We start from the raw sequence: 24,516 nt of genomic DNA on the forward strand, positions 1-24,516 counted from the left end.
GAAATCTGACTCCTGGACGCCCTTAGGCCTCAGCGAGGGATGGGCTCCGCTCAGAGGCCTCTGCCTCAGCCTCTCCACCACTGCTGCCTCTGGAGCACCGCCCAGCCCAGCGGGCTGCAGGCAGAGGGGCAGGAAGCGGAGTGGGGAGGGGAGGGGGGGGGTAGGAGCGGCCTCTCAGACCACTGTGGACAGCTGAGGGCCACTCGGGCCAGCCCCGTGCAGGGCTCCAGGCTCCTGCCGCTCCCGTGACCAAGGGGCTGGGGTCCGGACGCAGTCAGCCTTGGAGCCCTGCAGGGTCCCAGAGACCATCCTGGGCAGGGGGCAGGGCTCGGCCCTCCCTGCCACACCCCCCGGGGCTGGCCAGAGAACACAGCCTCTCTGTCCGCTTAGGGTAACAATAAGGCTCCTCAGGGACCACCGCTCCCGGACAAACAGCCCCGACCACACCCAGCTGTTTATCGCACAGGCCGTGGAAAGAAAAGCAGCGCGGCCCCCACCCTTCCCCGCCTCCCCGCCTCCCCGGGCAGCGGGCCTGCCCCTGCCACACACATGCCACACACAGGCAGACACTCGGTCCACTGCGGAAACACACCCCAGGGGCCTGGCGATGGCCGGACAACAAAGCCGAGAGGCATGGAATCTGGAAAAGACCCGGTGCGGAGAGCTCTCTATTGAACACACAGAGGCTGCGCTCCGCTCTCCCACCCACTCCAGGGCCTCTCTGTCCCCCATTCCTTGGCCTTGGGCCCCGGCTCATTCCATTCCGAGGTCCTCCTTGGCCGCCAGTCATCAAGGGGACGGCTGCCTCCGTGCCGCCCACTCCAGGGCCTCAAGTTCAGTCCGCGGAGAGCCCCTGCCCGGCGCGGCCAGCCCGTGGGCCTCCTGGCCCGGCTCGCCCTGGCTCTCCTGGCGGCCAGTGCCCGCTGCAGCCCAGCCCCTCCTCACGGCTCCAGCTCCCGGGAGAGGCGGGACAGTTCCCGCTGGTTGTCGATGACCTTCAGCTGCTGGACGTAAGCCCAGGTGCTGGCTGGACTCCGGGTGCTCAGGGACTGCTCTGAGCCTAAGTGGGGGGAGAGGGGGGGAGGGGTGGTCGGGGGGGGTGCACCGCGCACTTTGTAGAGCCCACCCCTCCTCCTCCAAGAAGCGAATCAGCCTCCCTGCCCTCCGCCACCGAGCCTGCCACTTCCCACAGCCAATCTAGAAGACACCCCGCCCCCCCTGCTGGGGCAGAATAGCATGGTGGTCAAGGGCACAGGCTGGAGAAAACAGGCCCCCCCAATTGCATACAGTTTAATACCCCTTTTACTAAGTTCAAAAACAACTAAAACTAAAGAATATTTTGTTGTCATATATATATGAGGCATTTAAAAGATGTATATGTATGTGCGTGTGTGTATATATATTTTATCATACATATATATAATAAAGCTATTTTAAAAAACAAGAAAATGAGTAACTCAAAATTCAGAAGAGTGGCTTCCCTGGGCGGGAGGGGCAAGAGGACGGGAGAGAGGAACACCACTAGGGAGATGGAAGTTATTGTCAACGTGTTCATATTTGGCTTGGGTCCAGAGGTGCCCATCGTATCATCAGAATATACATACATAAATTAAAATAATGATGACAGTGTGGTATGAACTGTGGATTACAATTAATCCCATTTCATGCAACTGAAGGCCAATTACAAGAACGCAGATCTGGAGTAAGAGTCCCTGGGTCCCAGCTCTATCTAACTCTGTGGCTTACACAGGTTTCTTCAAGGCTCCAGCCTGTTCGCACATCTTTAAGTTAGGATAGCATTCTACCTGCCTCATAGAGGTGTCGTGAAGCGTTATCAGCATCATGTATGCACGTGCCTGTAAATGCCAGCCATGGCCAACTTGTCAACACCCACCCCTGCCCGCACTTACACATGGAAATCCTGGTCGCCTGGCTGTCCTCGTGCAGGTGGGAGACTCGGCTTCTAAGCGGTGACAGAGGCACTGGCGGGTGAGAGGAGGGGAGTCAGCGAGACAGGACCAAGCCGGTACCTTGAAGGGGACATCGCTCAGGGGCACCCACCCGGGGAACCCGCCCTCTCACCGCTGCTGTGGCTTCTGCAGTGGTGCAGCATCCTCGCAGCTCTGGCCATCATTCTCTGCGGGCCAAGCAGGGACATGAGACCCGGTGTGAGGAACGGGACCCTGGTGTGGCCTGGGGGACAGCTGAAGTGCTCGTAGGAACTAGTGGCTGTAGGAGACGGGGTCCTGTCTGCTGTGCCCCAGCTCACCCAGAGACCCAGCAGGGACCAGGCGTTGGGAAGAACAGAGGTGAGGGAGGGCTTAGACGGGAGGGGGCTCTGGTTGAAGAGCGAGATAGTTGAGGCTGTCACCCCAGCACTCGCCAGCGGAGACCAGACCCTCACGAGGGCATGCAATGGAGTAATGGCTATTTTAAAGGAAGAATTCATATTTATATTATTGAGAACAACTTTAGACCATCTCTCACCCCATCCCTGACCCCTTCCAAGGCCATCGTCATAGCCTGCAACCCATTCCAGTGTCAGGCACCCACTCTCCTCGGACTCACCATCTTCTCAAAGTTGATGAGATTCTCTACCAGTGTGTGATTTCCCTCATGGATGAAGGTCATGTCTGCAAAGAGATGGGCTTTGCTCATAGGCCCCCAAACTCCTTCCCCTTCCAGCAGCCAAGGAAAGGTGAGGGGCCAATAACAGGGAGGCTCGGGCCTGTCCATCCCCCACATGGCCCTCTTCCTCCCCACTAACCTCCTGGAGCGATTTCCTTGTATCTCTTAGGCCTCGTATCATCGGCCATCTAATGTCTGCATGTCTTAACTCTGCTTCTACCCTGTGAACTCCTAGTTCCTCTTTGTGTCCCCCAGGGCATCAGCACACTGGAATCACTCAGCAGGTCGGATGGACACACAGGGGCAGGAATGGATGGGATGAAGACAGGGAGGTGGATACTGGTCCTCTTACCTTTGAGAAGAAGGGGCATGAAGGGGATGAGGGGAGGGGAGAGCTTGGTGAGGGCCAGACGGTACACACGGTGGTTCCATGAGGGGTCCTGAGAGGGAAGAAGCCACAGTGAGAGAGGGAAGGTCCCATACACCATAACCCACCACGTGCCACAGCGCAACCAAATGCCCACTGTCCCAAGGAGAGGCTGTGCACCCCTCCCCTTGGAGCTCAGCTTCCTCTCGGCCCCAGATCTCACCAAGGCAGGCTCTGCGGAGGCGGGAGGGGGCCTGGAGCTGTGACTGCCAGTCTGCATGATGTGGCTTCCTGGCCTCTGATTAAACCCCAAGGACACGTCATGGCCATTATCACAGGGGCCCTGAGGTTTCATGGAAAACTCTCTTTTCTGTCCCTGTTTCTCCCTCTCCCTCTCTCTAGTGGGTAAATTCCTTTGAACCTCTTGAGCCCCAGGAGAATTTTTTCCTCAAGCGTCTTAGAGCCTTGCTGATGAAAGCACCCTGCACTAGCTCTCCCCTGAATACTGTCAAACCTTTCAAACCGGCCCCCCTAACAGTTCCTGGCAGTGGAGGGCTCAACTCCTCAATTCCTTCCTCATCTTTTGGCCTAGGCTGGCACATGGGCTCCTTGAGTCTCCTGAGGGGCCATTGACAGGCCCCAGAACACCATGGGAGCTGGGGTCAGGACTTGCTTCCTGAGCCCTGAGGCAGGTCAGCTGGAAACCGGCATCCCCCAGTGGTCCCCTGGCACCTCAGACCCCAGGGCCAGACACTGCCCTCATGCAGGACCTCATAGCCACAGCAAATGCCATCCCCCCAACACACATACTGAGGGATATAGCACACTATGCAGAGCCCCCCATCATGCTAAACACCTGTTCCTCAGCCAGCACCCCAAACTCACAGGCCAAAGGGAGCCAGGCCCTGACCCAGGGCTGGAAACCAGAGAAGTAGACAAGGACAGGCAGAGAGGCTGCAAGGGAGCCAAGAATCGGGGTTTCTGGAGGGAGGAGCCGGGGCCCGGCACTCACCAGCAGCCTCTCGAGAGCCGAGTAGAGCTTCCGGACTTTGTGGGGCAGCCTCTGTGAAGGAGAGGCAGGCGGGGCTGTCACTGCTCTGGGGTGGGAGCACCATCCCCAAAAAGGACCCCCAGAACGGGCAGGGGCCTGACTCAGGACCGGGGTGGGAAGGCCCTGGCCTGCCTCGGCAGATGGAACCCACCTCCCAGGTCTGGGCCAGGCGGCTGATGGCCGAGTTGCTGAGGCCAAACATGATGGCAAAGAAGGAATTGAGATTCTTTTGCTCCTTGAGGCTGTGAACAGAAGACCAAGAGACCCTCAGCCACGTGCAAAGCCCCGCACCCATACAACAGGCGGCCTGGGGCCCAGCGCCAGGCCAGGCCAGCGCTGCCCCTGCGGGCACTGGGGCCGGACAGGGTGGGGAGGCAGAGGCTCCAGGGGACCCAGGGAAGCATGGGGGTGGCAGATTTGGCAACTCCCTGACCATGGATCGGGCATTTAAGTAAAGGCAGCCTCAGGACTCCACCACCCAGCCCACCCAGCCCACAGGCACTCACTGGGCGGCCAGCTTGATGAACTTCCTGAGCAGCTGGGCCCGCAGGCCGGGCACAGGGCACAGACACAGCTCTGTGGCCACCCAGTACTGCAGCTCATTGAAGCGGCGCATGAAGCGCTCCAGGTTGGCGGTGGTGACGTCCCGCAGGGGCTGGGGGCCCAGCACGTAGTGGATCAGCTCCACCTGGGCGGGGGCAGCATGAGAGGTCAGCGCATGGCAGGTGGGGAGCCCACATCGCCGGCCCCCTCCCCTCCGCTCTGACCCTGCACCTGGTGGATGCTGTTGAAGAGGCTCCAGTCGTGGTCCGTCAGCTGGCCCGCCAGGTCCTTGGTGCTCACCAGGTCCAGCCCCTCTGCAGAGCCCACGGTGGGCCCCAGCTGCTCGGGGTGTGGGGTCTGCAGGTGGGAGAGTGCTCAGGGGGGCTGCTTGGGGAATCCGGGGGAAAGGTGCTGGGTGGGAGGAGCCTCTGTGCCCAGGGTCGGAGGAATGCCAGGGAGGGCAGGGGCTGGAGGGGCATCTGATGGAGGGGCTTCCCAAGGAGGCATGTCCCAGACAGCTCCCCAATGCTGGGACCCCTCCTTGTAGGGTGCCTGTTCTCTGGGGAACCCCTGATGGGGCAGGTCTCCCTCTTCCCCCTTGAGAGCTCCCAACCAGTTCTCCCCTCCCCCAACCTGGGGACTTTCCCCATTGGCTGAGGCCAACTCCTTCCTCTTCCTCCTTAAGGCCCAGCAGCAGCCAGAGCCAGCCCTCCCCGTCTTCTTCGTGTGACCCTCTCCTAGCACCCACTCCTACCACCCCCAAAACTCAGCTCCTCCCCAGGCCCTGGCGCCCCGCCTGTCCCTACCAGCTTGTGCACTTCCTGAGGGCTGACAACAAAGAGCCGCTCGTTGAGCCCCAGGGATGTGGCCACACCACGGGCATCTGGCTGCAGGCCAATGGCGTCTGCAAAGAGAGCAGAGGCTGTGCTGGGCGGGGACAGAGAGGGAGGCCAGCGAGCAACCGGAGGCAGGGTGGAGGCCCCGTTTAGGAGGCTGGAAGGTCTCTTCTCCCAGTAGCAGGGTTGGAGTCCTGGGCAGGTGTGCTAAATACACAGGTGCGCACGCCCACGCATCCACACACACAGGGCAGCACGGCCCAAGGACGATGAAAGGGGAGTCTCAGTGAGACAGGCTGACGCTGGGCAACGCTGGAGCCTCAGTGAGCCTCAGCTTCCTCCTTTGTCAAATGGAGGCACTAAGATTTGCCCTGACTACTCACAAGTCAAATGAAATCATTGATATAAATATAAATAGTGGCTATAAATATATGATACATATATAGGCCCTTTGAAAATAGGGAAATGCCCTGCAGAAATCTTTGTGCGGATTTTCATCAGCTCTTGTGGACTGAGACCGTGTTTTTAGTCATGTTTGAGCCTCCAGTCCCTAGACCATCAGCCTCCAAAGTAAGGTACGCAAGACCATCCGCGTGTCCAGGAAAAAACATTAGCTCTTTCACTTTATTGATTTTTCTCACCTGTTTTGCATTTCTATTTTGTGTGTTGTGTTATGATCACGTAACATTAGGGTAGGAATATATGTATGTGACTTACAAGCAAATATACACATATTATGGAGTTTGTAATAAAATATTGATTACTGACATCGGTGTCAATCAAAAGGATCAGTGCTCTGAACAGAGCACAGGCACATAGGGTCTCAATAAACACTGGCTTAGGACAACTGCAACTTTCCAGGTAGCCACCAGAGGGCAGTGCTTCCCAGAGCAGCACATAGGCACAGGTGACCTCATCCTCTCTCCCCACTTCCTGAAGGAAGGAGGCTTTGCCAGCCTCCCTGCCATTCCTTGCCATTGTTCTCTGGATACCCAGCTGCCTACCCTGGGCTCCAGCTGTCAGACCTGGGCTGTGTCCTTCATGGACAACAGTGGGTTTTAATGTCCCAAGTTCTCCGAAGGCAGGTCTTAATAATCCTCATGTTGCCGTATTCCGAGCACCAACTTTATGCTGGGTCCCGTGCTAACAGCTTTAAACACAGTAGCTTATTTAATAGCCACAGCAGTCCGATGGGATAGGTACAGTTACAGCGCTCATTCGACAGACGAGGAAACCGAAGTTCACAGAGGTTAAACAACTTACCCAGGATCACACAGCTAGTAAGCAGTGGGGTCTGGGATTCCAGCTCAGATCTGGGAGTCCACAGTCTAGGCTCTTAACCATCAAGCTGCTCTGTCTTACCTGCCATGGTACCTCTACCTCCTAACACACTGCTGACCCACAGCTGACCCTCAAAGATGACTACAGACTAAATGAGCAACTACCCGAATTCAAAGGCTGTTGACGCTCTCACTGTGTGAACTTGGGAAAATCACTGAACCCCTTTGAGCTTAAGTTTCCTTGTCTGAAAATAGGATCAAAATACCTGTCTCATAAGATTGTTATTAGGATTACATAAATATGTAAGCATGATAATGATGTAGCAGTAGCTATGTAATAACAGATAATAATGTAGTGCTGACTATGGGTCAGACACCATTCTAAACACTTTTATAGATTAGCTCATTTATCCTCACAATTCCTCTATGAAGCAGGCACTCTTTTCATCCCCATTTTACAGATGATGAAACAGAGCACAGAGAGATTAAGCATCCTGCCCAGGGACAGAGAGGAGGGAGCCAAAGGGCAGAAGTCAAATGCAGGCAGCAGGTTCCAGAGTTCACGCTCTTCAGCACCACATGCAAAGCACTTTGAAGAGATGTAATAAACCTCCCAATAAATGCTAACCATCATTAACATGATAAAGATAATAAAGATGATGATAATCTTAATTCGGGGGATGGGCACGGCTCTGAGGGGGTCCCCTCCCTTGGGACCACCCTACCCAGAGACACAACTCACCGCCCGCAGAGTTCACCTTCACCAGCACCTGCCCCTTAGTCCAGCCGTCCTCCTGGGCCAGCGCCGCCATCACCTCTCTCACTGAGGCCGTCACAGGCAGCTGCAGGGTCAGCACCGAGTGGTCCGGCCGGCAGATGTCATAGGGGACTGGAGAGGAAGGCTGGCTGAGCTGTGGGGGGGGGGGCTGCTTGGTCTCCCCACCCCAGGAGGGAGAGGGCAGCAACTGCAGCGGAGGGAGGGTCCCGAGGAGGCGGGCAAGGGTGCTACGGAGTAGCCTGGGTGGGTGGGAGGCCCTGAGCCAAGGAGAGGGGGAGCCTGGAACAGAGACCCCAAGGAGCACGGCATGCCACCCTCGGCCAGGCGCCCCAAGGTCAAGGGTGATGACAGTAGGGTTCGAGCTATGCACTGACTGGCTCGGACAGACCACCAACCTTTGTCCCCGACTCGGATGGCACAGTTGCTGCTGGGGAGAGGTTCATCCTGGCTGGGGAGCCAAACAGGCATGTTCCGCGCCTGAGAGGGAGAGAAAGTAAGGCCGGGAGGACACAGGAGAGCATGCTGGGACGGGGAGGGGCCTCTGTCACCAGGAGCAGGGGACCCGCGGGGCACGCACACCACCCTCGGGCTCTGCTTGTCCCATGAATCTGGGCCAGGTAAGGCGCTGGGGACTGAGGCTCCTGGAGGAGACAGAGCAAAGTCTGTGCCCCTCTACATGTGTGTTACCCCCTCTACCAGATGGGTCCAGAATTGCTCTAATACGAACACACCTCAGCTATTGATCTCGGTCTTTTCCTCCTTCAGCTACCATTTGCTATTTGCTACATGCCAGGCTAAGTACAGACATATTTTAAGTATCTAAATAGTCACAAAAGCCCTTGGACAAAATATTATTATCCCCATTTTATAGATGAGATCAGTGAGGCTCAGAGAGGTTAAGTAACATACCCAAAGCAACACAGCTGCTAAGTGGCCCAGCTGGAATCCTAACCTGTCGCCTGCGCCCCACACACACACACACCGCGCTCTTGTCCACCAGCACTCAACTGTGTCAGCTGCCCTGTCACCCCACAACCCTTCCTCCATGGTCCCACCACAGTGGGCTGTTGGGGAGCCCCCGCTGTCCAGAGGCCTCCCTCACACAGCTCCTCTGCCCACCGACCACTCTTTCCAACTCTTGTACTGACTCTCTACCTGCTCTGAAGGTGGCAGATCAGGTTCGGACCTTGGTTCATGGTTCTTCCCTGGATTTCCAGATCTCTGCGCTCCCCTCCGAGCTCCTCCCAGCCTCACGCACCCTCCCACTCCACCCCACCCCTGCAGATGGAAGACTCTAAAAACCATACCACTGAGCACTGAATTTTCTTCCAAGCCCTGGTCTCAAATGCCTCCTGGATCCTCCCGTGTCTGTGCTCCATCACCCCAAACTCAACACACCCCTCGGATCCCTCATCCCACTTCCCAGGCTACTCTTCGGCCATTCCCCTGGGCTCATGGCTCCTGCTGCCCACTCCCCGCTTCCCCACGGCATGTCATCTAGTTCTGGGGTCTCCGTGTGCCCCCCTCCCCAGCCCAGGCCAACCCCAGGGTCCACCAGCCCGTGTGTTGCCTCACTCATTATCTACTAAAACGGCATTCTCCGCCAGCCTCACCTCTCGGGTGCCTCCCTCTCTCCCACTCCCATCTGCCTGACCAGGGCCAGATTAAGCTTCCTATCACGGCTCCCAGGCCATCATTGTCTACTGGATAAAGCGCAGGTTCCTCAGCTGACCTATTCAGTATACAAATCTGACCTTGTCAATCCTTGGCTCAGACACCTTCAATGGCTCACACTGCTCTCGGGACAAAGGCCAGGCCCCTTTGGCCCGTGGCCCACGGCGGGGGGGGTGGGGGGGGCGGCCTCACCTGCTCTGGCCCCTGCCCGCCTCTCCCCTCTCCTCCAGGCTCCATTAGGAGGTGGGCTCCCTCCCCCCTCACACCCTCCTGCAGCCTCTTCTCCCTCCACCCTCACTCCCTGCTGCTCTCAGCCCCAGCGGTCACTTCTCCCTGACCCTGACCCGGAGTCAGCCCTCCCCTTCCTGTCTCCAGAGTCCCCTGTCTTTGCCTTTATACAGCATGAGATTGTTCTGCAGCCCCGTCCCTCGCTTCACTGCCAGCCCCTCAAGGCCAGGGTGGCTCCCCCAGCCCCCTACCGCATCCTCGGCACCTAGCGCAGTGCCCGCCGGCCGTTCCCTGAGTGGCGACCACAGGCTGGGGAGACAGAGGTCAAGGCCCTTCACGCGGGCATTCTAGTGGGACATGACAGACACCAACAGACAATAAGCAAGTAGACAAACAAAGAAAACAATTCCACTGGGATAATGCTTTGAGGAAAACCATAGAGGACACCTTGGAGGGGAGCCGGTGGGAGAGGGGCCAGCAGGTAAGGGCAGGAGACTGAGGAGGGGCTGAGCTTCACCTTTAGCCGAAAAGGAGCCTGCGAGGAGGAGGGGGGAGCAGGATGAGGTGGGAGAAGCAGCTGGGCACTGCAGGCCCAGGTGAGGCATCTGGGTGTTATTCCCAATGAATGAGCCCCCCAGCCAGCCCCAACTTACCTTCCCAGCCCTTTCCACCCCATTCCTCAAATCTCGCGCCAGTCACGGCTCTTCCTCCTGTTTCCCCCCGCTAGCCCACTGCTGGGAATGGCACTGGGATCTCAGCCTGCCTTCCTCTGGGCTCCCTGCACTGGTCCCCAGGAACCCCTGGGCTTCCAAGGCTACCCCCAGGCACCACCCCTCACCTCTCAGGTGGGAACTGCTAACTGGCTCTAACTGTGAGCATGAATCACCTCCCAGATAGAATAAAAGCCCCTTGGCTTGGTGGGGGGCGGGGGGCGGGGGAGCAGTGACCTTAGACCTCTGTGTCTCCCTGCAGGGCCTGGCCCCAGCGCCACATGAAGCCCGAGCTCCATGAACACTTATCCCAGACCCATGGATGTGCCTGGGGCCGACAGGGGACGGGGGCTTCCCATGCAGAGCCCCTTGGGTAGGGGCCGAAGGAGGGGCCCGGTGGTCCCTGGAGGAGTGGGGACAGCTGGGGCCCCGCAGAAGCGAGAGGACCTCATTCGGGGCAGACACCTTCATCTGCGGAGATGCGTTCCCACAGCCATTTTCCAACCTGTGGAGCAAGAGAGAAGGGAGGTGAGACTGGCGGGCAGGGCCCACTGCAGGCAGGATGACATGGGGTCAAGAGCAGAGAGGACGACACGGGCTCTGGATTCTACCCGCCCTCACCAGAGGCTCAGAGGTTTGCAGATCTGGTGAGGATCAAAGATTTGGTGAGACAGGCAAGACTTGAAATCCAGCCCCTGGATCCTGTGATTTTCCCAGGTCAGCAAGGGAGGGAAAGAGAGCTCAAGGGAGAAAGGGATGCGGTGTCAGGGCAGGCAGCCTGCACAGAAGCTCTCCCTGGACCTCAGCTGACCCCATGGGATGCCTGGGAGGGCGGGAAGGTCTGGGAGGGCGAGGTAAACGCTAGGAAATTGACCGGGCGGGCCGGCAGGAGCTGGCACCAAGGGTGCTTGGCACTAATTAGGAGGCAGTGAGCACAGCAGGTGTGCTGGGGCTAGAAGGATGACGCACAAATGACTGTGGGCTGCATGAGCATGGAGGAGCACGTGATGGGAGGGTGAGCGGCAAGGGGACTGGTAAGAACACTAATTGAAATGAGCAAGACTAGACAGGTGAGCACAGCGTGCCCTGAGCTGCACTCTTCAGGTGCAACGCGCGGTAGGTATTCTCCCAGCGTTACAGACAAGAGCTGAAGCCCTAGGGGGTGGGGGGGTGAGGGTAATGGGCTCAGGGCGGCATAGCTACAGGGGTGCAGCCTGGATTTAAGAAGCCGCGTGTTTGACCCCAGAGGCGGTGCTCTCCATCCCCGCTGCGCTGCCCGTCCCGCAGGTGGCGAGTTAACTTGAGCCAAAGCATCACCTGTGGTGTCGCCGCCTCTCTGGCCACTGCTCCCGCAGCAGGTTGCTAAGCCGGGCATCCCTGCTCACCAGGTCTGACAGTTTCTGGGAGGAGCCAAGGTTCACTGAGATTCCATGTCCGCCCCGGCAGCCCGGTCCAGCCCTGCCTCACTCCCAGGTACCTGGAGGAAGCTGGTGGCCACAGTGTCGGTGTGGAGCACGGGGCCGTACAGGGCCACCCACTGGCTGACCAGCCGCAGGATCTGTTGTCTCTTGTTGCAGATGTAGGTGCTGCCCTCCTGCTCGCTGCCTCCCGCGGGCTCCGCGTGGAAAGTGGGCACCAGTCAAGGGAACCACAACATCCAACCAGACCACCCACCACACCTTGGGCAAGGGAGGGGCAGGATGCCCAGATCCCACGCACAAGCTGGGCCTGGCATGATGCTGGCACTTTGGAGGGTTCGGCACAGCCATGATACGAGGGATTCCTTCTCCCCACTCCACACACCATCCTCATCCCCTGGGGCTGGAAGGATATTGGTGCAGGAGGGCAGCGCAAAGCTGGGCAGTGGGCATGAAGACACTGTGGGTCAGGAGGAAGTCGCTGAGGAATGTCTCTGTAGGGCAGGGACAGGGGACAGGTGGGGGGCTTCAGCGGTCAGGTCTACTGAGCACAAGTATATGCACAGCTGGAGCATCCCTTTCCCCAATCCCACCATGGACAAGGGACCAGAGATGCCCAATCCCTGTCACTGCACTTCCCACCCAAGCCAAGAACACAGGAACGCAAACTTCCCGCCAACTGACCAAATGGACCAAACTAGCACCCGATGAGGTCAGACGGCAGGGTGCCTGGCCCTCTCCCATGCTGTGCTGACCACCCAATGAGTCAGAGAGCAGTCAGGGTGTCTCTTGCCCCTACCTGTTGGGTCATGAGCACTGGAATCAGGCCGCATGGCCTCCAACAGAAGCTCTAGGATCTTCTCCGGGGTGCCAGACATCACTATATACCTAGCAGAAGCAGCCAGTCCATAGCACTTATGCCACGACTCCCCTTCCCACAGCCGGGGCAGACATCAATAATCAATCATATCACTCCTCCCTATTTGCCAGCCCTCTCTCACCTTGGGGTGGAGGGGGGACCAACTCAGGGGATGCCTCTTAGTCCCTGGAAGCCTCTCCACCCCCAGGTGGCCAGAGGGCAGGGGTATGACACGGGGAAGGGCGTAAAGCCTGGGAAATGGAAGGAGAGAAGGTGGGCAAGAGAGATGGTATGGAGAGGGAGCACGGTGGGTATGTTACCGGTTCCTGCCTGGGGTTGGGGGACGAGAAGGGCCAGTGCCCTGAGAGGTTCTCTCCAGCACCAACACCACTTTGCCATGTTCCTCCAGCCTCATGGTCTTTGCTTCCACATCCTGCAGAACAAGCCAACACCCAGTGCTCAACATACACCATGACTCCTTTCCCCACCCTAGAGCTTCTCCCTCTCCCTCCCCCATTCCAAACCCTGAACCCCACAAGGCTCCCACAGGGACCCGCAGCCCTTCTCCCACTCCATTCAGTGCCCATGACCTTGGTTTTTACCCCCACTCCCACCCCTGCCCATCACCCAGCCTGAGCCCCTCCTCCACCCCATCCCGCCCAGGGCTCCCTCCATGGATCTCACTCTCCGTTATGCTGCATCCCCTTGCACCCTAGACCCCTAACCCTCTGTAATCCCACCCCCCTGGTCTCCCACCCGAGCCAGGGTCCCCAGGGCTCGCTGAACCTCCTCACCATGCTCTGCACCCCCTCACACACCCAGGGCTACGCTGCCACCTGCAGCCATCACCCCGAGCTTCGCCACCCTCGACCTCTCCTTGATCCTTAAAGGCTCTCTCTGGTCTTTACTCTTTGCCCCACACCACTTCTCCAGAGATGTGTCCCTGCCATGTCCCCTGCCTTCCCCACCCCAGCAGTGGCACCTTGATGATACGGTTGAAGTCCTGCTTGTCCACGCGAAGAAAATGACAGTTGTCTTCTCGCAGGATGATGGTAGCTGCCCGGGGTGCATCGTTCACCAGAGCCAGCTGCCCAAAGTCGTCTCCCTCGTGCAGTGTGGTCACCAGGCCCTGCAGCCAGGCCTGAGTCACAGCCCAGCCCAGCCGCCCAGCCCTCGCCGGGACAGACCCACGGCGGACAGAGCCACCAAAGCAGGAGGAGACCTGGGAGATCGGCAGCCTTGGGTCTCTTAAAGGCACTGCCCGTGAGGTCAAGGACCAGAGAGCAGTTACACCCCAGGGGGCTGGGCAGGGAGGGAAGACTCACCTTGCCGTGGGTCACCACATTGACAGATCCCTTCCAGATGATGTACCATGAGGTGCCCTTGTCCCCCTGGCTGAACACTGAGAGAAGCACAGATCAGACATGCCCCCAGAGACCCACCACTTCTTCCCTGTGGCCTCCGCCCATGTCCAGGTCCCTGGTGCCCAGCTTCCCATCCCGTCTGACTTACACACGGTCCCTGCCTTGCTGTGTGGTTCAAAGAGCAGAACTGCCGCTAATTCCCGCTTCACCTGTGGGCGGGGAGAGGAGGGTCAATGAGGTGAGTTCAGGGGAAGAGGGGCCATGTGAGGAGGTTAGGTCCAAAGCCCCAAGTGCTCAGGGGACAGAGATGTAGTTAGGTCGGGTGACCTGGGATTCAGCAGGAGACAAAGCAAGGGGAAGAACTGGGCAAAGAGCGGCAGAAGGACTTTCAGATAAGGATGCCAGGGGGCAAGAAATTAGACTGAAGCTTCCCAGCCACAGGCAGAAGGGGAGGGGAATGTCTTCGGGCCCAGCAGTGGTCACAGGGAAGGGAGGCTGGGGGTGGGGAGGGTAGGGCTGGGCCGGGGGGCTGACCGAGTTGGAGAGGTGGGCCACGGCCTTGATGTGCAGCAGTTCCTCAAAGATGAGGTCCAGCTCCTCGTCTGTGCGCTGCCCGGGGCTGCGGGCACAGGAAGGCGGGGAAGAAGTGATGAACTGTGGGCCCAAGGCCAAGAGCGGGGAGCCACCGTGTCCACCAAGCTCGGGCCTGGGCCAGCCGGTGCCCCAGCAGCGGCTGTTTATCAGTAACGGGCCAGCCTTTACCGGGAGCACACTGTGTGCCAGCCACTGGGCCAAGCGCTTTACACGCATTACTTCATTCCACCCTCAACGACGACCCCATGACGTGGGTATTGTTATCCTCTGACAGAAGAGGAAGCTGGCATGGAGAGGCCCAAGGTCACCGAGCCAGTAGCCAGTGGAACTGGAATTTGAACGCAGACCTGCCGGCGGATTCCAAAGCCCTCCGTCTCTCTGCATCGCAGAGTGGGCAGGGTCTTCGGAGGCCACGTGCCCCACAGCCTCAGTTACAGAGGAAGGACCGGGTTCAGAGGGGGAAGGAGGGCTCGAGATCACACAGCAAGTCCATGGCGGAATGCAGACCAGAGCTCAGGCCTCTGGTCCAGCCAGGGTCCCTTCCCTCCACAAAAAGTAAGGGACCACCCCCTCAGAGGGGAAAGAGAAATTACCGAGTCCGAGAGCAGGGCCGCGAGACGCAAGGCGCCCGACTTACGGCTTTCGAAGCGCCACCGTGAGCAGGGCGTCAGGCCCCCGCTGGGAGAGCAAGGCCAGAGCCTCAGCCAACTCCTCCTCCAGCTCGTGGATGCCTGCAGGCTCTGGCTCCGACCCGGGGAAACGGTAGAATTGGGTATCTCGATCCTGGAAGGCCCAGTCGTGTTTCACTGGGGGGCAGAGGCCCAGGCGTGGGGGAGGAGAGGAAATTGAGGCCACGTGGGTGTGAGGCCCCCGCTGCAATGTCCACCGGAGGCCTGCTCCCCAGGACTGCCCAGCCCCGGGCACCCACCCAGGGCTAGGGCTCACCATGACAGAGGGCACCTTCATCCAGCAGCACCTGGCAGATTCCCACGGCTTGGCTCCGGGAATGGACCCCCAGCCCCAGGGCCAAGATCCCATCCACCAGTTCCCGGCCAGAGCAGCATTGCCTGGGAGGGGAAGGGGACAGGGAAGAGGAAGGAGACTCAAATGGCAGGACGGGAGAGGCGAGAGGCAGGGACACTCCATCTGAAAGGCACCTTCCTAGTCTAGAAGCAGGGCTGGGCCCAGGTGCCTGGACAGAGTGAAAGGGAAAGAAAACAGTGGGTGGGGAGGGTTTGGAGGGGGTGGGCGAGGAGGTAGCCGAGGCCACCACTCACCGGTGGAGTCTGAGGTGGTACTTGCGGTCTCGGATGAGGTTGGGGCAGGTGGCCAGGAGATGCCGATGCAGCTGCTTCCCAGCCCTAAGCACCCGCTCCGTGGAGGCCTAGGAGCCGGGAGAGGCACAGCTGGCTCAGGCCCTGAACCCCTGGCTGTGCTGCCCGCTCCCAGCTCCACCCCTCGTGGCTTGTACCTGCTCAAGGCTCACGCTGAAATCCAGGGACTCCTCGCTGTTGGTGAGTGGCGTCTGAGGGCAGTGGGAGGGTTTGAGTGTTAGTGCCAGGCCTTTAAACCCAGCTCTCAGGTGCCCACCCCCATCACTCCCAGCCCCTGCCCAGTCCCCGACTCCAGGCGTCCACTTAGCTTTCAACAAATACTCACTGAGCACGCCCCATATGCCAGGCATCTGCCTCATGCCCGCCCTGCTGCCCTATCACCAGACCCTTGTCTTCCTTCCTGACCCCAGCGGTGCATCCCCACAGATGAGACCCCAGTTCTGCTTACTCAGGGCCCAGGTGTGCCCAGGTTCCCAGGTAAACTGCACCGTGTAGGGAAGGGGCACAGTGGAGCTGGGGGGGCGGGGCATGAGGACATGAGATAAGAAGGCCAGGGAGGGCTTCCCTGGTGGCGCAGTGGTTGAGAATCTGCCTGCCAATGCAGGAGACACGGGTTCGAGTCCTGGTCTGGGAAGATCCCACATGCCGCGGAGCAACTAGGCCTGTGAGCCACAATTACTGAGCCTGCGCGTCTGGAGGCTGTGCTCCGCAACAAGAGAGGCCGCGATGGTGAGAGGCCCGCGCACCACGATGAAGAGTGGCCCCCGCTTGCCACAACTAGAGAAAGCCCTCACACAGAAACGAAGACCCAACACAGCCATAAATAAATAAAATAAATAAAGATACATGAAATTGCTAAAAAATTAAAAAAAAAAAGAAGGCCAGGGAGAGGCCAGAAAGTGAGCAGCTCGGGAGGCCTGGAGTCCCAAGGCCTGCTCCCAAGCCAGGGTCAGTCCCCAGTCACAGGGCCGTGGGCAAAACTCCTGCCCTCTGTGGACCTCGGTGCAGACTGGTAGTTAAAAATACAAACCCTGGAGCCGACTCCTGGATTCAAATCCCTGCTCCTCTGTTTACTAGCAGCGTGACCCTGAACATATGATTTAACCTCTCCCTGCCTATAAATCTATAAAACATTCATAACAACAATTCAGGCTTTAGGAAGAATTATGTGAGTTAATAGAGATCACATGTTTAAAGCACTGCCCGGCATATACATAGAGTTGTATATACGTGTTAGTTATTATTACTCATCTGCGAAGCACAGGGCGGGCTGCCTGCTGGAAAGCCCATTTCCTCTCCGAGATGCTGCGGCTGCTATTCCCTAACCCTGTAAGAGTGAGTCAGTCTTGGTAGCACACAGGACAGCTCTGGAAGACGGGGTTTACGTACAAATCATTGGTGAGCGAGGTTTCCCTGCCCTTGGCATCAACTGGGCATCTGGGACTCCTGGGCCTGCGTGCCCTGGGATGTCGGCCATGAAAGCCTCTCATGCCCCTCTTTTCCTACCACCTGAGAACTGGAATTTGTGGACACCTCTGGACAGGATGCCCTACTCTCTATGAGCCATCCCGAAGGCAGCACTTGAAGTTTACAAAGAATGTCTACCTCCGTGATTTCAGCTGATCTCATACAGAATAGGATCAGATGGGACGTAGGCAGAGCAGGTATTGTCTGTCCTCCCTGACTTAGGAAGAAACAAAAGTCTAGAGGTGAAGTGCCCTTGTAACTCAGACACACAGCCATACAGCCACGGATAAACTCAAGTTCCTACCAGAAGTGCTCACATTCTCGGTCTCACTCCACCCACCACACCTGCCTGCTTCCTCTCCCGTCCCGCTTCTCTCTGCTGCTTTCCCATCCGCACACAGGGCCTGAAGAGGACCTGGCTGGGGAGCTAGGGTACGACCAGGCCTAGGGCCACAGTCCCCTCCCCTGGTCCCAGCATCTTCCCACTGTGTGCCAGGCAGAGGCCTGAGGTCTGGCGTGCGTAGGTGCCTGGCCCAATGCCGGGCGGAAGTCGCTAGGTGTCCCATAGGTATCCCTGACCCGGTCATGGGGCCCATCCTAGTGCCAGACATAGCCCTGGAGACTTAGTGACAGGAAATGAGGAGGAGGAGGAGGAGGAGCTAAGGAAGGAGGAAGGGCAGGAATTCTACCCAGCCAGCCCCCCCGTGTTGGAACAAACAGTACCGAGTGCTAATGACTTGTTGTGCATGTCAGAGTGCCCAGGTGGCCCCAGTCCCTGCCCCGAGTCCCTTCGGTGCCCGCGACCCCGGCTCCCACACACACTCCCTTCCTGGTATTATTGTGACCCCGGAGGGCACATCAGGAGGGGAGGTGCCTGGTCATGTGGTCAGGCTGGTCAAGACTCAGATCTCAGATCCTCAGGCCTTGTTTAAACCACTTCCTGTCCTGCCCCAGGGGATGTGCACGAGGCTCAGAAGCTGGGGGCTCCGGCCCATCAGAGCTGAGGAAGGGACCTGAAGGCATCCTTCTTATTTTGCGAGGAAAGCAGGAGCCCAGAGACATGAAGCAACTTGCCCAGAGCCACACAACTGCTTAGAAATTGAAGATCCTACTGAATAACTCTACCAACGCTGACCCTGAAATAGGTGTTTGTCTCCTATTTCACAGCTAGAGAAAAGGAGGCTCAGAGGTTACATAACCTGCCCTGTAAGCTGGTGAATAGGAGCAGCAGAATTCACACTGTGCCTCTCTGATTCCAAAGCCCATGTTCTCAGCCACCAAGCCCTACCATATCCCACGGTGCCTCCGCGGCCCTGTGCTTCCCCCACCGTGCGCCGTGAAAGCAGAGATGATAGAGGTGAATCCTGCCCTCAGGAATGTTCCATGGGCAAGGAAGTTTGGAAAATACTGGGTTAGACAAAGTTCCATAGGTTTTTCATCATAGTCTCTCTGGCCCCCTGCCATGTTCCCGTGCACCAGGACCTCCTAGGATCAGGGTGGAGGTGCTATTCCGGAGCAGCAGGCAGGCGTGTGGGCTCCAGAGCCAGGCACCTGGGTTCAAATCTTGGTTCCCCATTACCAGCTGGTTGTGTGACCTTGGGCTGCTTATAAACCTCTCGGTGCTTCAGCTTCCTCATCTGTCACGTGGGGCTGATGATACTAGTACCTATCCCACAGGGTAATTCTGAGGATCAAACGAATTAATAACATGAAGCATTCGAAGCCGTGCCTGCTCTGTAGTAACTACTTGGTCAGTGTTAAGTAACTTGATGTAACATTATTATTTCATGCTGGGCACCTGTCATCTGGACACAGTGCAAGAAATGTTGTACTTCCGCTGACCCTGTCCCTGATCTGATAACCCTGAGTGTCAGCTTACAGGGTTCTCAGCTGGAAAGCAGTGGCTGGTATGGCAGGGGTGAAGGCCCTCGCCCACCGCCTCCTCTCGTGTCTGGACACGAAGGACTCAGGGTGGAAGAGGAGGTCCTAGCTAGCTCCCCCGGCCACAGCACCATGGCCTGCCCCACCCCCGGCACTGAGGGTCAGAGTCGCACTGGCGGGGCAGGCACAGAGCCAGACAGCCGTGTTGGGACCCGTCAGACCAGTTCCCTTAGGCCACAGCTAGGGTCTCAGGCCAGGGCTGTGTATGATGGGACTGGGAAAGGATGCTTGAGTGGGGGTGATGTTTTGGGGTGTCAGTGTCACCATCTGCAGCAATAGAAAATACACTACGAGCTTGAACTCTGCAGCCAGATGGCCTAGGACCAAAACCCAGCTTTGTCCCTTAGCAGCTGTGTAACCCTAGACCTGTCACTTAGCCTCTCTGTGCTTCTGCTTTCGCATCTATAGAATGAGATGATGGCATTAGTAGCTATCTCACAGGGCTGTTGTGAGATTATTTGATATGACAAAGTAAAGCTCATAATAGCGCCTGGGATAGGAATACTACACAACGATTAGCTACTACCATGATTTGGACAGGTTGGATGAAAGCATGTTTTCTGAGTTAGAGAACAGAGCCACCTTCCCCAAATCAGTCACTCAAAGAGAAGCATCCCAGGCTTCTCTGAGCTGGTAGGACCCACCAGAGGTCATCCTGATCTTGTCCCTGCCTCTAGACAGATTGGTCCCTCTGTAGGCTCCCGGACATAAGACAAGATCTCATCTCCCCGTCATGTTTTCCAAAGGAGATGTTCTTCCATCCTATTCCAGCATCAGCTTTGCCGTGGTTGGTAAGTCCTTTCTGCATCTAACCTCAGGCCCTCCTGCTGTAACCTGCTTTCATTTTCTCTTGTCCTGGTCTAGTAGGAACAGAAAGTGCTCTCTTCAGACCTCAGGAGGTTGATGGGTTTCCCCCTTGATTTTCTAAGAAGGGGGCATGGCCTGAATAAATCCCAGCCCTGTACTCCTGGGACTCTGGGCCCCACCTCCTTTCAACATCCACCCTTCACCCTCTGTGTGCACGCTCCCTGCCAGGTACTTGTTCCCTCAAATGAGCCCCTCCTCAGCCAAAGGCATCATCCAGAGAAGAGAGGTATAGCTCACAGGTACCCAGAGTCTCTTAAACACAGACGCAATGGGCTGAAAGCACCTCACCACCCCCCCCCCCCCCACTCCCCAGAGATGGTCCTCAGGAGAGGATGTGCCCTGCCTCTAGCCCTAAAAATCTAAGTTCCCTCTAATCACCAACATCCACACATACCTGGCAGGGGAGGGGCCTTGTTTCTGTGCCTCTGACCCCATTTTTTACTCCACTAACCCTCACCCTCACTCTTCCGGCCTCCCCATGCATACCAGCCCTTCAATTCTGGGGGACTGGGGGAGCCAGGAGACAGCCTGGCGGCCTCCTCCAACCCCTCCCAGACTTTGGGTCCCAGGGGATCCTCCAGTGACCTCATTGTCCTGGCACCTGACCTTCCCCCCACTCCCCACCTTGCCTCTACAAGCTGGGAAGGGGACAGGAAATGCACAAGTAATTATAGCCTGAGAGGGAAGGAGGGAGGGAGGGTTCCAGCCCACTGGCTCCAAGCAGTAGCTACTGCCAGTGACCTGGGGGGTGAGGGGGGCAGAGAGCGAAGCCCAGAGGGAACCCAGCTCCCCTGCCCCCTCCAGAGCATCATCTGGAACAGGACCCAGGCCCATGGGGCCCCTTGTCAGGAAGACCCAGGGAGGCAGGGGTTGGGGGAGAGCTGGGGACTGACACCTAGATTCTCCTCCCGATTCCCATTGCAAGGAGGACCCCATCACCTTGGTGGGCTTCAGTTTTCTCAACCCAGCTTCATATTTTGGTAAATATAAATGGTGGTTGGGTGAGATAGGAGGAAGGAGGCAGAAAGTGGTGGTCATTCTACTCAAAGGGATTTGCTGATAAGAGAGGAGCTCTCCCAAGTCCTGCTTTCTCTCCGCCCCTTTGCCCAAGCACTCTCCCCGCACTCACCTCCACCCGGGCTGGGCACAAGTAATAGACACACCAATCTCAGGTGAAGAACCTATTAAGTCTGGGTGGCTGGGGAGAGCTTCTCTGCTGATTTGGGTCCTGCAAACTTTATCCTGCCCCCCCCCAGCCCCCCCCACATCCTTCCCCCACACCCTTTCTCTCTCCTTCATTCTTGCAGCTCCAGAAAGATTCTTCACCGGCAAAGGGAGCTCCGTTCATCTCAGAGCCTCCAAACTTCTCAGAATTCTCCCCTGAGCCCCTCAAAGCCAGATGCCAAGCAATGTTCACATGACCACCTCACCCCAAGATCCAAAAGCAGACTCGATGCAGTTCAGCCCTCACTAAAGGAGAATGTTGTCACGGTGATGTTTAAAACACAGTAACCAAGCTTACCTCACCCCCCCCCCACTTGACCTGGCCCCCAGTATTTCATACATGCCTCCCACCACCACCTGGAGAACACACAAGCACGTAACTCAAGGTACACAGAGGTGACAACTAAATGACAAATCCCTTTACCCCTCCCCTCATGCCTGAATGGGGGGACTTCGGCACCACGTGCACACGCAGTGCGGCTGTGTGAGCCACCCGCACGCTGCAGCCAAGCTGCCTGACCTACTGTCCACCCCAGCTGTCCCCCTCATGCCCCCAGAGCAAGCTGGGCCACCAGCAGCATGCCTGTTCTTCCAATCAGGGCCCCCTCCAGCCCTGGTGCCTGGCCCCGGCAGGGGATGGGCACTCACCCAGCGAAGCCCCTGGATGCAGCTGGGGCGCTGGTGCTCAAGAAGCAGCTGGTAGGAGCAGCTTCGGGACCGATGCATCCTCCTCAGCACCATGCTGAGCAGCGTCCCCTCCGGCACCACGTCCGGGAGCCCTCCCACCGGCGGCGCCCCCAGAACTGAGCTGTCCTCCACGGCCAGGCCCACCTGCCAGCGGCTTTCACCTGGCCAGCCCACCTGTGACGGGAAGAGGAAGGCAGACAGCCATGAGGCCGAGCCTGGGGCAGCTGGACCAAGGCACAACTGCCCCAGGCAGAACCACTTCCTTAGAGTCCTCTGGACTGGTCAGGCGGAGGTGCTGCATCCCTGCCAGGAGCCGGGGGAGGGACAGGAAGACCTTCACTGGGGCCTGCCGGTCTGGCGCACTTAGGGGTCTCCAGCTGGCACCCCAGAGATCAGGTCCTTCTTCCCGGTCTTCTGGGGAATTCTGCCCCACCCCACCGCCCATGGCCCTGCAGGGATCTCCACCAACTCCCGGTATGAGACTATGGACTCTGGATCCCCCAGAAATGCAGCTTCAGCTCAAACCATTCGTTTCTCCACCTTCCTCACCCCTGACCAAAACTCTCTCTCCCACCCCAACTCCCCGACCGTGTCAGCTTCCTCTCCTGCTCCTCCTCCCCCCCAACCCCACCTTACCCACCTTCATGTTCCTCCTCAAGCTCGCACAGCCGTGCAGCCTCTAGCAAAAGGCTGGGGGTGACGGGAGACCCCCACCCCCCCTCCCCACGCCAACAGCGAGCCCCTGTTGTAAGTCCCAGGCGAAGTGAGCAGGCCAGTTCCTAGCTGGACCCGCTGCCAGGGCAGCCCGAGCCAGGCTGGGTTGAGAGGCTCCTCTTGGGTGGGGGGAAAGCTGGGGGCTTGGGGGGGCGTTCCCCCACCCCCAGCGACAAGGAGCCCCGAGCCTCCCCTCCGTCCCAGACGAAAGAGCCAGCTGGCACCGGGCGCTGAAGCGAGGCTGCAGCTGGCACTGGTCCGGCCGGGAGCTGTCACACCCCCTGCGCGGCCCGCCCTCTTCCCTTCCCGGGACGGACCGGGAGGGCGGGGAGGACGCGCCAGGCCTTACAGTAGGGAATGGGGCGGGCACGGGCGGGGGGCGGAGTCCCGAGCCCAGGGTGCCGAGCCGGCGGGAGCCCGGGCCCCGAAAAACCCCGGCGGGCGGGAGCGGCCTTGGATTGCGAGCAGGGGCCGCGGCGGCGGGGGTGTCGGGCTAGGGGCTGCGGGCCGCTACACCGGCCGCCACGTGGCCGGGAGGAGAAATGCAAACAAGGAAACCGGGGGAAGGGGGAAGGGGGTGAGTCATTGCGGCCCCACCCGGGAGGGAAATCCGGGCTGGGGCCGCTTCCCGGCCGGCCGGGGGCCTCCTGCCTCCTGTTTCGGTTCAGGGTCTCGAACAGGCCGGGGGAGGGATGGGGCCGTTTTTCCGCAGGGAATCCCGCTGCCGAGCCTCCCACCGCCGCGCTTCTGTGCACACACCCCGTCCGCCCCCTTCTCCCCGCCCTGCACACACAGACACCCGCCGCGGGTGGGGACACTGAGGCTGGAGAGGAAGGACGGCGCGCGGGGACTGTGGGCGCCGGAGGTGGGGCTGAGATCCCAGAGGAGCGGGGCTAGAAGGCCGCGCCCCCGGCGGGTGAAGGCCGAGCTCTGGATTCCAGAGTCCTAGGCGGGCGCTGTGTGGAGAGCCACCGCCTCCCCGGGCCTCAGTTCCCACCGCCGCGCTGCTGGCCCAGCGCCCCCTCTTCGCCCCACTCCTGCTTCTGAGTCCGCGGAGAGACAGTGGCTCCGGGACAGCAGCTCCCCCGGCGCCGGCGCCGGCGCCGTAACTGCTCAGGACGTCACCGAGGGTTTTCGAAGGAGTCACACGCCTCGCCCCCGGCTTTCTAGGACTCACACCCTTTTTGCCCCACCTGTGTCCCTTTTCCTTTGCTGCTGAGCCTGCCTGGACAGAGGAAGACATATCTCTAACAATCCATGCCCCCTGCTCTTCCACCGATGATTATTTTCTTGGGGGGGCGGGGTTAACTGTGATTAAAATCAATTTTAATGTGTCTTTGAAAATCCTTCCAGGAGCTTATCAGATTGTAAGTTCCACCCCCTCAAATTCAGATTCAGTCCTATTGGCATGAAATGGAAAATCTATATTTTGAACATATACCCCAATCTGCTGGGTTCCCACTTTGAGAAAGGATAGTGGAGTTTTAAATGACCCCCTCAGGGAAGGAGGGGAGCCCGAAAATGAATCTGGCCCCCAGACCAAACCCATCCACTCAGGTTTCGGGGAATTTGGAAGAAGGAAGAACAGCTTGAAGGGATAACAGGCTGGGGTCACAGGTGTCCATGGGGAAGAGAGTAGAGAGGGAGTGGGGCTGGGGGAGTGAGTTGAAATTTCAGGTCTCTGGTGCCAGTGACCTGGTCTAGAAGTCCTTGCAGGGGAGTCTCCAGAGACTGGCAGTCGGGTCAGAAAGGGGTCCCTCCTTTCCTATTCATCTGCCCCTACTTTGGGCAGGTGGAAATGGAGCCAGTGGGTGAGGCAGGACATCTGCGTCCCTCTCAGCAGGCCACAATAGCCTGTAAGTGCCTGGCACTGTTCCAAGTGCTTCACAGGTATTCTATCTCTGCCACCACCCTATGAAGTAGTACTACTGTCATTCCCACTTCGGATGGTG

The 24,516-nt window shown here is 58.5% G+C and overlaps 1 protein-coding gene across 12 annotated transcripts; it reads right to left on the reverse strand.

Annotated features, from left to right (window-relative positions):
• Nucleotides 1–639: 639 nt before the first annotated feature.
• On the reverse strand, nt 640–22,886 carry RAPGEF3 (Rap guanine nucleotide exchange factor 3). 12 transcript variants are annotated; one of them, XM_059935747.1, is made up of 30 exons: nt 22,491–22,885; nt 21,812–22,024; nt 15,802–15,855; nt 15,608–15,714; nt 15,276–15,397; nt 14,968–15,136; nt 14,271–14,355; nt 13,885–13,945; nt 13,698–13,774; nt 13,355–13,501; nt 12,693–12,805; nt 12,313–12,401; nt 11,929–12,007; nt 11,573–11,723; nt 11,413–11,495; nt 10,717–10,797; nt 10,561–10,600; nt 9,637–9,732; nt 7,879–7,960; nt 7,448–7,594; nt 5,396–5,493; nt 4,821–4,946; nt 4,553–4,734; nt 4,198–4,288; nt 4,008–4,058; nt 2,981–3,068; nt 2,569–2,633; nt 2,083–2,137; nt 1,911–1,982; nt 640–1,060 (listed from the first exon to the last, which is right to left on the reverse strand). In XM_059935747.1, exons 1-30 carry the CDS (start codon nt 22,494–22,496, stop codon nt 942–944), a joined length of 2,949 nt encoding a protein of 982 aa, XP_059791730.1. In that variant the 5' UTR covers nt 22,497–22,885; the 3' UTR covers nt 640–941. The 12 variants fall into 12 exon arrangements, with proteins under 12 accessions (XP_059791730.1, XP_059791729.1, XP_059791727.1 ...); XM_059935746.1 differs by having other exon boundaries at nt 10,543–10,600; XM_059935744.1 differs by lacking the exon at nt 9,637–9,732 and having other exon boundaries at nt 10,333–10,600; nt 22,491–22,886.
• Between the last annotated feature and the right edge of the window lie 1,630 nt (nt 22,887–24,516).

This window comes from Balaenoptera ricei, chromosome 10 (genome assembly GCF_028023285.1).
Source record: "Balaenoptera ricei isolate mBalRic1 chromosome 10, mBalRic1.hap2, whole genome shotgun sequence".
NCBI classification, from domain to species: Eukaryota; Metazoa; Chordata; class Mammalia; order Artiodactyla; family Balaenopteridae; genus Balaenoptera; species Balaenoptera ricei.